The sequence below is a fragment of the Sinocyclocheilus grahami genome, unplaced genomic scaffold (genome assembly GCF_001515645.1).
Source record: "Sinocyclocheilus grahami isolate Dianchi unplaced genomic scaffold, SAMN03320097.WGS_v1.1 scaffold1694.1, whole genome shotgun sequence".
Classification (NCBI taxonomy): domain Eukaryota; kingdom Metazoa; phylum Chordata; class Actinopteri; order Cypriniformes; family Cyprinidae; genus Sinocyclocheilus; species Sinocyclocheilus grahami.
The window spans coordinates 73,914-85,058 of record NW_015506873.1 but is presented as its reverse complement, the minus strand read 5'-3'; the positions used below and the strand labels follow the sequence as shown (position 1 = coordinate 85,058).

The 11,145-nt window shown below is 37.8% G+C and overlaps 1 protein-coding gene across 1 annotated transcript in view; it reads right to left on the bottom strand.

The window, feature by feature from the left end:
- LOC107572084 (WW domain-containing transcription regulator protein 1-like) overlaps positions 1-11,145 on the bottom strand; it is a gene marked incomplete at its 5' end in the record, with an annotated part of 67,706 nt that overhangs the window by 3,103 nt on the left and 53,458 nt on the right. The window contains 3 exons of the mRNA XM_016258494.1: positions 4,574-4,686; positions 4,786-4,910; positions 8,455-8,669. Coding sequence (XP_016113980.1) covers positions 4,574-4,686; positions 4,786-4,910; positions 8,455-8,669 — 453 coding nt within the window. The remainder of the gene's footprint in view (positions 1-4,573; positions 4,687-4,785; positions 4,911-8,454; positions 8,670-11,145) is intronic.

The window sequence follows — 11,145 nt, the reverse complement described above, 5'->3', positions numbered from 1 at the left end:
GTGGCTAGAGATGGCGATAGGTGTAAACCGAGCCCTGGGTATCCTGCTTCGCCTTTGAGAAAATGAAAGCTCAGATGGCCCAATCTGGAAGCTTCCCTTTATGAAGTCATACGCGGAAAGGTTACCTCCCCTTTCTCTGCTTTGCCCGCCCAGAGAATTTTGAGAAAATTAGCTACTACCGTGCGAGGCGAGCGTAATATTTTTTTTCCCTCGAGAGACATCATGGCTTGCAAACGAGCAAAGCACCTGGCCCCGCCTCTCTCCTCCCCATTAGCATTTAAAGCTACAGACACAGAAATGGCACGTCCTAAGGAAAGCTCATCGTGGGACTGGCTCGTAGTGGCTGAAATTCTGCACCAAGGCTGAATTTCGGGAAAGAGACTTCAGATACAGTACTAGGGACCACTTAGGCCTATATAAAAGCATCCAAAAAGCAGCATGTCATGGGACCTTTAAATATTTTGAAATTATTGTCATGTCATAATGCAATGCAAATTGCCACACAACTAACTAAACCTAAAAATTAAAACAATAAAAATATTTACATTAAATGAATTACATATTAACTGAAATCAATTTTAATTTATTTAAAATAAATGTGTAGTATCCACATAAGCTTGTGTTTCATCAACCGGTCAAAATTTACAGCAGGGCATGCATATTCGATCCGTTTTTGGCCAGACAGAAACTGCACACAGGCTGAATGTAAATATAGGTCTCTGTAAATCCACTCGCTGACAGCAGGTGGCGCTGATGGAGAAGCTGAATTACAGCTGTTTCCCGTAACCTCCGTGGACAAAGCAGTATTGCGATTAAGAACACTTAATTTAGTATTATTACATGGAGCGAAGATGAAAACAAAATGCCATCGAATCGTTTCTGAAGACAGTCAGAACCTTCAGAGGTACATTCATATAATTAATTCATTCATATATTCATTTGTACAATTCTTTTAAAACCTCCCAGCTTTCCCGCCCTGTTTTCACTCAAAACGAAACTACTCTGCGTGCTGTGCACACGTGAGACTGTTACTGAAAACTGTGCTTTATGCTGGACAGTATTTATTTATCGCGAGTTGTTCAAATCGCGGTCATCTAATACGGTTTTAATGATCATTAAAAGATGAAACGGTAATACTAACCGTGGGGAATTTTATCATGATTTATCGTCAAACTGAAGACAGACATAATCGTTACATCCCTATGCCATGTACTAGCGTCCGTCATGATTTTATCTGAGTAGGTTGGCTCGTGCTGTACCTGTGTCCATCTCCTCCATGCTGTTCAGGAAGTCCTCCGGAGTGGTGGGGATGCTGTAGCAGCCCAGTCCCAGCCCGCTGTCTGTGCTCTGCTCCCGCGAGTGATACGGCCCACTGCGCGCACACACACACACACAGACACAGACACACAGACAGTCAAACTCATTTGTAACATTAAACTGAGAGCTTTGAGACAGTAAAGAACACTCTTGCCTGTTGAGGAAGGGGTCTGAGCTGTTGTTGGGCATGTTGCCCTGCGTCATTGGCGGAGAGCTGATGTTTGCTGCCACCGGTGCCATATTATCAGAGTCCATGGGCAGTTGCCGGAGCGCCACCTCCTGGAGAAACACACACACACTGTAACCCCAGCACACTCACAGAGATCACTTTCACCCTGTTAAACATTAGAGACGGTCAAACATTAACATGAGCGACTGAAACTAACATTTAGACTGAACATATGACTTTGTTTAAATAAACCTGTCAATCTGTGTTCAGAAAACTGCTTTACTGCCTCAACTAAAATAAATTCAATACACCTTGTATTTAAAGTTATTATTGCTGGTACGATTATCAGGAACATACAATAGATGTAAATTAATATAAATATAGTTTATTCAATACTCAAATATCAATTAAAACTAGATAGATAGATAAATAGCGAAACATGTTTTATTGGGTTAGGGGTTATCACTATTCTGGTGGCACTTTCTGTTAGTAGCTATGTTGCAGAGCGATAAAGTCTTTAATATTTTCATGTCAATATTTAATTATAGGCATTGCATATATGCATATATTTAATAGCTATAGTGGGTAGTTAAAACATCTTTAAAAGAAACCAATGTGAACTTATGAGCAGCTCTGCAAACAATATTTGTCATTATTACGTATTTTATTGTAAATATTGCAAGTGAAAATACTTTTATTTTTTGTAAAATTGTAAACTTAATTGCAAAATTTATTATTACTGCAATAATGTAATTAATTATTAATTTCATTGATTCAATATTCAAACAACTATTTTATTACAAATTATATGATCATAGCATAACAATTTAAATAATTTAGCATGTTTGGTATTCCCTTTTACTTTGAAGATTAGTATTTACTATTACAATCGGAGTGTTGTTAATGTTAATTTAAACTAAAACTACTAAAAAAAGTGTTTTCTTTATTTAAAATAAAGCAGAAATAAGTGAAGTTTAAGCGGAAGTACCAAAATTACTTAAAACTAAATTAATATAATATAAAAAGAAAAATACAATTGTAAAAAAAACTAAAACAAACAAAAACACTAGATGTAAACAATACATATTAACATGATTTTGATGTGGAAAAAAATCACTTACAAACCATTTCTGTGTATATTGTTATATGCAAATGAACTTTTTTGAAACTTAATTGCCATGAAAACATAACAGCTAAAATCCCAAAATGACTGTAAAAACAATTTAAACAACTTTCAGACCAAATAATACACCTTTTTGGCCCCCAAAACACCCCCCCCCCCCCGAAAAAAACCGCCATTTTGGAGAGTATCACATACGTGAACAACGTATGCTGTTCTGTGTCAACAGCACTGTACGCGGATACGCTGTTTATGTTGTTTACGCTTTGATCTGAATGTAAACAACGTATCCACTTACATACATTGTTTACATATGTGATACTCTCCAAAATGCCGCTATAGGGTGACGCAGAGACGAATTATTGAATAAAGTCGTTAGTTTTGTTTTCTTTGCGCACAAAAAGTATTCTCGTAGCTTCGTAAAATTACGGTTGAACCACTAATGTCACATGGATTATTTTAACGATATCCTTGCTATGTTCCTAAACCTTGACCATGTAAGGATCCTTACTGTTTTGAGTGAAAAACAATAAACGGACACATTTTTGTTATCTGTAATGTACATTAGGGTGTATTGTTTTACATATTCTGCTACTTAGTTAAATGTTTATTGTTTTTTTCTGTTTTACCACCTGTATAATGGTGGTTATCAATTCACTTTAAAGGTCCCATGGCATGAAAATGTCACTTTATGAGGTTTTTTAACATTAATATGAGTTCCCCTAGCCTGCCTATGGTCCCCCAGTGGCTAGAGATGGCGATAGGTGTAAACCGAGCCCTGGGTATCCTGATTCGCCTTTGAGAAAATGAAAGCTCAGATGGCCCAATCTGGAAGCTTCCCTTTATGAAGTCATACGCGGAAAGGTTACCTCCCCTTTCTCTGCTTTGCCCGCCCAGAGAATTTTGAGAAAATTAGCTACTACCGTGCGAGGCGAGCGTAATATTTTTTTTCCCTCGAGAGACATCAGGGCTTGCAAACGAGCAAAGCACCTGGCCCCGCCTGAAATGGCACATCCTAAGGAAAGCTCATTGTGGGACTGGCTCGTAGGGGCTGAAATTCTGCACCAAGGCTGAATTTCGGGAAAGAGACTTCAGATACAGTACTAGGGACCACTTAGGCCTATATAAAAGCATCCAAAAAGCAGCATGTCATGGGACCTTTAAATATTTTGAAATTATTGTCATGTCATAATGCAATGCAAATTGCCACACAACTAACTAAACCTAAAAATTAAAACAATAAAAATATTTACATTAAATGAATTACATATTAACTGAAATCAATTTTAATTTATTTAAAATAAATGTGTAGTATCCACATAAGCTTGTGTTTCATCAACCGGTCAAAATTTACAGCAGGGCATGCAAATTCGATCCGTTTTTGGCCAGACAGAAACTGCACACAGGCTGAATGTAAATATAGGTCTCTGTAAATCCACTCGCTGACAGCAGGTGGCGCTGATGGAGAAGCTGAATTACAGCTGTTTCCCGTAACCTCCGTGGACAAAGCAGTATTGCGATTAAGAACACTTAATTTAGTATTATTACATGGAGCGAAGATGAAAACAAAATGCCATCGAATCGTTTCTGAAGACAGTCAGAACCTTCAGAGGTACATTCATATAATTAATTCATTCATATATTCATTTGTACAATTCTTTTAAAACCTCCCAGCTTTCCCGCCCTGTTTTCACTCAAAACGAAACTACTCTGCGTGCTGTGCACACGTGAGACTGTTACTGAAAACTGTGCTTTATGCTGGACAGTATTTATTTATCGCGAGTTGTTCAAATCGCGGTCATCTAATACGGTTTTAATGATCATTAAAAGATGAAACGGTAATACTAACCGTGGGGAATTTTATCATGATTTATCGTCAAACTGAAGACAGACATAATCGTTACATCCCTATGCCATGTACTAGCGTCCGTCATGATTTTATCTGAGTAGGTTGGCTCGTGCTGTACCTGTGTCCATCTCCTCCATGCTGTTCAGGAAGTCCTCCGGAGTGGTGGGGATGCTGTAGCAGCCCAGTCCCAGCCCGCTGTCTGTGCTCTGCTCCCGCGAGTGATACGGCCCACTGCGCGCACACACACACACACAGACACAGACACACAGACAGTCAAACTCATTTGTAACATTAAACTGAGAGCTTTGAGACAGTAAAGAACACTCTTGCCTGTTGAGGAAGGGGTCTGAGCTGTTGTTGGGCATGTTGCCCTGCGTCATTGGCGGAGAGCTGATGTTTGCTGCCACCGGTGCCATATTATCAGAGTCCATGGGCAGTTGCCGGAGCGCCACCTCCTGGAGAAACACACACACACTGTAACCCCAGCACACTCACAGAGATCACTTTCACCCTGTTAAACATTAGAGACGGTCAAACATTAACATGAGCGACTGAAACTAACATTTAGACTGAACATATGACTTTGTTTAAATAAACCTGTCAATCTGTGTTCAGAAAACTGCTTTACTGCCTCAACTAAAATAAATTCAATACACCTTGTATTTAAAGTTATTATTGCTGGTACGATTATCAGGAACATACAATAGATGTAAATTAATATAAATATAGTTTATTCAATACTCAAATATCAATTAAAACTAGATAGATAGATAAATAGCGAAACATGTTTTATTGGGTTAGGGGTTATCACTATTCTGGTGGCACTTTCTGTTAGTAGCTATGTTGCAGAGCGATAAAGTCTTTAATATTTTCATGTCAATATTTAATTATAGGCATTGCATATATGCATATATTTAATAGCTATAGTGGGTAGTTAAAACATCTTTAAAAGAAACCAATGTGAACTTATGAGCAGCTCTGCAAACAATATTTGTCATTATTACGTATTTTATTGTAAATATTGCAAGTGAAAATACTTTTATTTTTTGTAAAATTGTAAACTTAATTGCAAAATTTATTATTACTGCAATAATGTAATTAATTATTAATTTCATTGATTCAATATTCAAACAACTATTTTATTACAAATTATATGATCATAGCATAACAATTTAAATAATTTAGCATGTTTGGTATTCCCTTTTACTTTGAAGATTAGTATTTACTATTACAATCGGAGTGTTGTTAATGTTAATTTAAACTAAAACTACTAAAAAAAGTGTTTTCTTTATTTAAAATAAAGCAGAAATAAGTGAAGTTTAAGCGGAAGTACCAAAATTACTTAAAACTAAATTAATATAATATAAAAAGAAAAATACAATTGTAAAAAAAACTAAAACAAACAAAAACACTAGATGTAAACAATACATATTAACATGATTTTGATGTGGAAAAAAATCACTTACAAACCATTTCTGTGTATATTGTTATATGCAAATGAACTTTTTTGAAACTTAATTGCCATGAAAACATAACAGCTAAAATCCCAAAATGACTGTAAAAACAATTTAAACAACTTTCAGACCAAATAATACACTACATTTTAACAATAAGTTTTATCAGAAGAATTAATGTAAATGGTTTTCTAAAATGATAGTCAAGTCAAGTCACCTTTATTTGTATACCTCTTTACAATACTGGTTGTGTCAAAGCAGCTTTACAGAGTCAAACAGGAAAATAGTTTGTCAATAATGCAAGAAGACAATAACAAAGAGTCATTTTTCAGCTAAAGTCAGTTCATTGATGATTCAGTGATATCATCATCCAGTTCAGGTCTCTTCCAATAATGTCTGTGCAATCAGTCAAGTGTCCACAACTAAGCAAGCCAAAGGCGACAGCGGCAAGGAACCAAAACACCATCTGTGACAGAATGGAGAAAAAACCTTGGGAGAAACCAGGCTCAGTCGGGGGGCCAGTTCTCCTCTGACCAGACAAAACCAGCATGGTGTGGTTTAATTCCAGGCTGCAGCACAGGTCAGATTGTGCAGAGGACTCGTCTGGTTCCTGTGGTCTTGTCCCGGTGGTCGTCTAGGAGACAAGGTCTTCACTGGGGATCTGTCTCTGGGGCTCATCTAGTTGTCCTGGTCTCTGCTGACATTCAGGGCTGTAGAGGTCCTCTCTAGGTGCTGATTCACCATCTGGTCTGGATACAGACTGGATCCGTAAGGCTACAATAAGCTCCACATTTCTGCGTATAATTCTGCTGGTCAGAGCAGCTCGGCCTGTTTATATATAGATGAGCGTCTCTCGGCATGAGATTCAGGGTGGAGTACGTTCACAAAAACAGCTGCAAGAATTCAGTCCAGAAGAAATCTGTGGAAGACGTCCAGCACCAGAAACCAATGTCTGACTCATCTTTTTTAAAGCCGTTCTCTTTTTTCAGCTTTAGTCCACAAACATATGCAAACAGCACACAGAAAAACATGTCCATCATCACAAACCAAGTTAACAGAGTCACGGAAGAGTCAGAGATGTTTCATATAAACACATGCTGCGTGAGGTCTGTCTGCTGCTGGACCGATGTGTTCTCGTTTGAATTACTTCTATAAACCTGAGCTGTGATTTATGTTGCTTGCTGAGAGCAGTCACAACTTCAGTACCACTAGAGGGCGTAAAAGTTCACACAGGACTCTCCCAACTCTTTTTTAAAGCTGACTCTTGTGTTACAAATAGAATATAGTATTTATTATTAGTTTGAATTAGTTTTTATTTTTATATTTTCAGTTTGCCTTTTAATTTAATTGTAGAATATGTTTCTATTGTGTGCTTTTGTTATTTCTTTTCTTCTTTTTTTACAGTTTACCTTTTTTCATCTAATATTTGTATTTTATTTGATTTCAAATACAAAACAACAAATAAATGATCCTATTTATAAGTGTGATTTATTTTTTGTGAAATCAATCACGACGACATCTGGTGGGGTTTGAAGCATCAAGAAACAAATTATTCTGCACAGCAGTAAGAAAAGAAGAGTTTTTGGTTTGGATTAAAACGTTTTGCCAGCTTTCTAAGGCCATGTCCACACGAACGCAGCTATTTCTACACGGTTTGGCCATTCGTCCACACGCTAGTCTCAGCCTCAAACGTCTGATGCATATGGCACACAAAAGTGGAAACATTTCAGAAGTTTCGAAGTCGTCATCGGATAGGTTGAATTATACAGGATTTCCGGTAGACGTGCGTGTCACAAACAAAGATGCCGTGGCGCCAAACCCCCTCACGAAAGAAGAAAGCCGTCGTGTTGTCATGATGAGCGCTTATCAGGATAAACTAAATGCTGGATTTTCAAAAGTATGTGAAATATTTAAATTTCACAGCATAGAATATTTAAAATACGTCCAAGAGTTTTACACACTGGTCTGTTATTGTGGCGACATTTCCACGCCCCGAAATGTGACGCTGAAACGAAACGAACTGTGATTGGTTGTTTGACAGGTCGGTCAAACGGCCTCAGGGGTGGGCCTTGGCCAATGAAAGCTGCCATGGATTCTAGACCTTCAGCCATCAGTCTGAAGGTCTAGCTACACGAGACTATCCACAACAACATTTTTGAAAACGCCTGCCAGGGTGAAGATTTTCAAAAACTCCGGTTGCAGTGTCATCGTGTAGACAGCGAAACTGGAGTTTTTGGCTTGTGACGTCGGAGCCTGCGCTGTTAACTGTTGTACTAGAAACTTTTTCATTGCTTCTGATTGGCCAACATGGCTTTACGGTTGAGATTATATCGCCACCTGTTGGTTTGGCATGCTCTTGACAGTGCTTCATAGCATGCGTTTGCGTTTTCATGTGGACGGAGATTTTTTTTTTAAACGGAAGAAGGAAAAACTGTTTATAAAAATACCCGTGTACGTGTAGACATGGCCTAAAATCCAGTTATTTACGTGTCTGTTTTGCCCTTTATGCTATATTCAGTAGCATGTTTATCCAGCATACACTCACCTGTCTCAAGAGCTCCTCCTGTCTCCTCTGGATGCGTTCTCGCTCCATCTGGATGCGCTGGAGCCTCATCTTCTGCTGGTGCTGCTGGGCGCTCATGGGGCTGCTCATGTTCATCATGGGCTGAGAGCTCTGCTGCTGGGAGCCCTGAACCTGAACCTGTGGCTGCTGCTGCTGCTGCTGCTGGAGGTGCTGCTGATGGGCCTGCTGGTTCAGCACTGCCACAAACACACAACAAACACGCTTAGATCCTTTACTGAGCAGAAAAATCACAAGAACTTTCTCGATCTGGCAAGCTCAATCCTGATTGGCTGGTTTTGAACAAAAAGGCATTTACAAGGCACTAGGCATCTACAATGAGAGACACTTTATATTCTGAGTTGTAGTTATGAAATAAGACGTACTTTATTTTAAAGTCTATATAAGTTTACATTTCTGTCCTGTGATTGGTTGCTTTCCATATCAGTCAGATGGTCGTTTCTATCTAAATGGCAAATAGCCAGGCTATACGCGCATACCTAAAAGTCTGTCTGCACAAAACTAGACAGATTCATTAATGCAGGTTCTAATCATCATGCTAAAATGGCAAATCATAGTGTTTAGAAATGTGGCTATGTTTCTGATCGTCTGAGGAAAAACAGGTTAAACAAAGACGGCACACAAACACAGTGACTCAATTACAGCTGGCCAGAACGCAGCACGGAAAGTGTTTATCGAGAAATCTCTTCCCAGTCTTATTGAAAAATATATTGGCCTTAAAACGGCTTCAGTGTGGCAAAACAAGCTCTGTTGTGATTGGCTACGCTCTGGGTGCCAGTTCACACTATTGATGACTAGGGAGGGAGGGCCTCTTTTAAATAACACAAGAACTTATAATATTTGTTTTATATCATTTAGTTAAAAAAAACGTTTCTAAAGTCAGCAAGATGGTCATTTTTTGTGAATGAAATGTTTACAATAATTGCTGTATTCTACTGGGATTTCATTTATCTCCAGAGTTCTGGACTGTGAAAAACTGTTCTGTTTCAGTGTAAAGAACGTTGGATATTGTCATAGGAGCAGACAGATAAGAAACAATGTTTGCTTCAAGGACGCAGGCACAGTTTCACAGCTGACCTTTTTGCACAGCCATTTGATCTACAGCACAATGTTTCACATGCTTTACGTCAAACTCAACCAGTTTCAAGATCATAATCATTTTACCCCACACAGGAAGAAATGAACTGCAGCTCCAGTGAAGAGTGCTGCTGACTCGTGACCATATGGAGCATGTGTGTATCTGTGTGCGGTGTGTTTATCTGTCGGGTAAATCACTTTCACATGGACAAAACGTTCCTGTAAAAGCCAGATGTGGCTCTTGGATTAAATGTTGTGCTGCTTATTTCAAAATAAATATGGCGCACTGATGTACGTAACACCATGACCAATGATCAGGTGCCTGGAAGGGACACAACAACCTTAAGACTCGGTTTGTATTCTGTTCTATTTGGTGCAAACCTCAACTTCAATTTACACTCCAAAATCAAAGGTTCTTCATTGGCTCTGATGGTTCCATGAAGAAACTTTAACATCTGTAGAACCATTCCACTGCACAAAAGGTTCTTTATAGTGGAAAAAAAGGATTTTGGAATATTAAAAAGTTGTTGGTTCTTTGGGGAACCTGAAATGGTTCTTCTACACTCTAAAAAATGATGGTTTGTTTCAACCCAACTTTGAGTCAAATATGGATTAACCCAACCGTTGGGTTACATTTTTACATTCAATTTTTAACCCAAAAGTTGGGTTAGTCCAAATTTGACCCAAAGTTGGGTTGAAATAACCCAGAACTTTTTTAGAGTGTATGGCATCACTGCATACTTACTTTATGAAAAAATAAGAATTTGATGCAACATATTAATTATGTGTATACCTGCTCTTACATTGTGCTTACACTAACGTAATTGCTAGAGATGCACCGATTGCAATTTTCTTGGTCGATTCCGATTTCCGATTTTTTGTTAGTGTGATCTGCCGATACCGATTTTTGCCGATTCCGATTTTCTTTCTAAGAACTATAATTGACAACATATACAAACAAAAATCTACTTTTCTTCAACGCAATGTTTTATTTTCATAAAAAAACACAAGTAAAAAGTCAGTAATTAAATAAGAACAAATAAAAAAATGGCAAACAACAGCACAAATAAATGCAATAGAATAAAGAGAGCGATGAAACTACGTTTTTCATGTTAAGTAAGTTTTTATTCAGGTAAGAAATACTACAGAAATTAAAGTAATCAAATCTAAAATAACACATCCATTGTTATTTTAGATTTGATTACTTTAATTTCTGTAGTCTTCATTGTAAAAATTTTATACAGATTAATGCTTACCATTAAAGTTATAAAACGTATTCAGTCAAGAGCAGAAAATTATTTTCTTTATCTTTTGTTCTTTGATTAACATGACAGACAGCAGCAGGAATATTGGACTGCGGTCCCTTTAAGAGTTTATCCACGGACCCAATATACTGTTACACAACATGCATTCTCTTTCTAAACTATTTAATGTTCCAAAACTGACTGCGTTTAACTGGATACTCGCCAAGACCGGCATTTTGAAATAATTTTGTATATATTTGAACGTTTTAGCACAGTTAGCCACTCATCTTGGTATTTGTGGCTCACAAGCTGTTTGAGACTGGGTGTGGCTTGT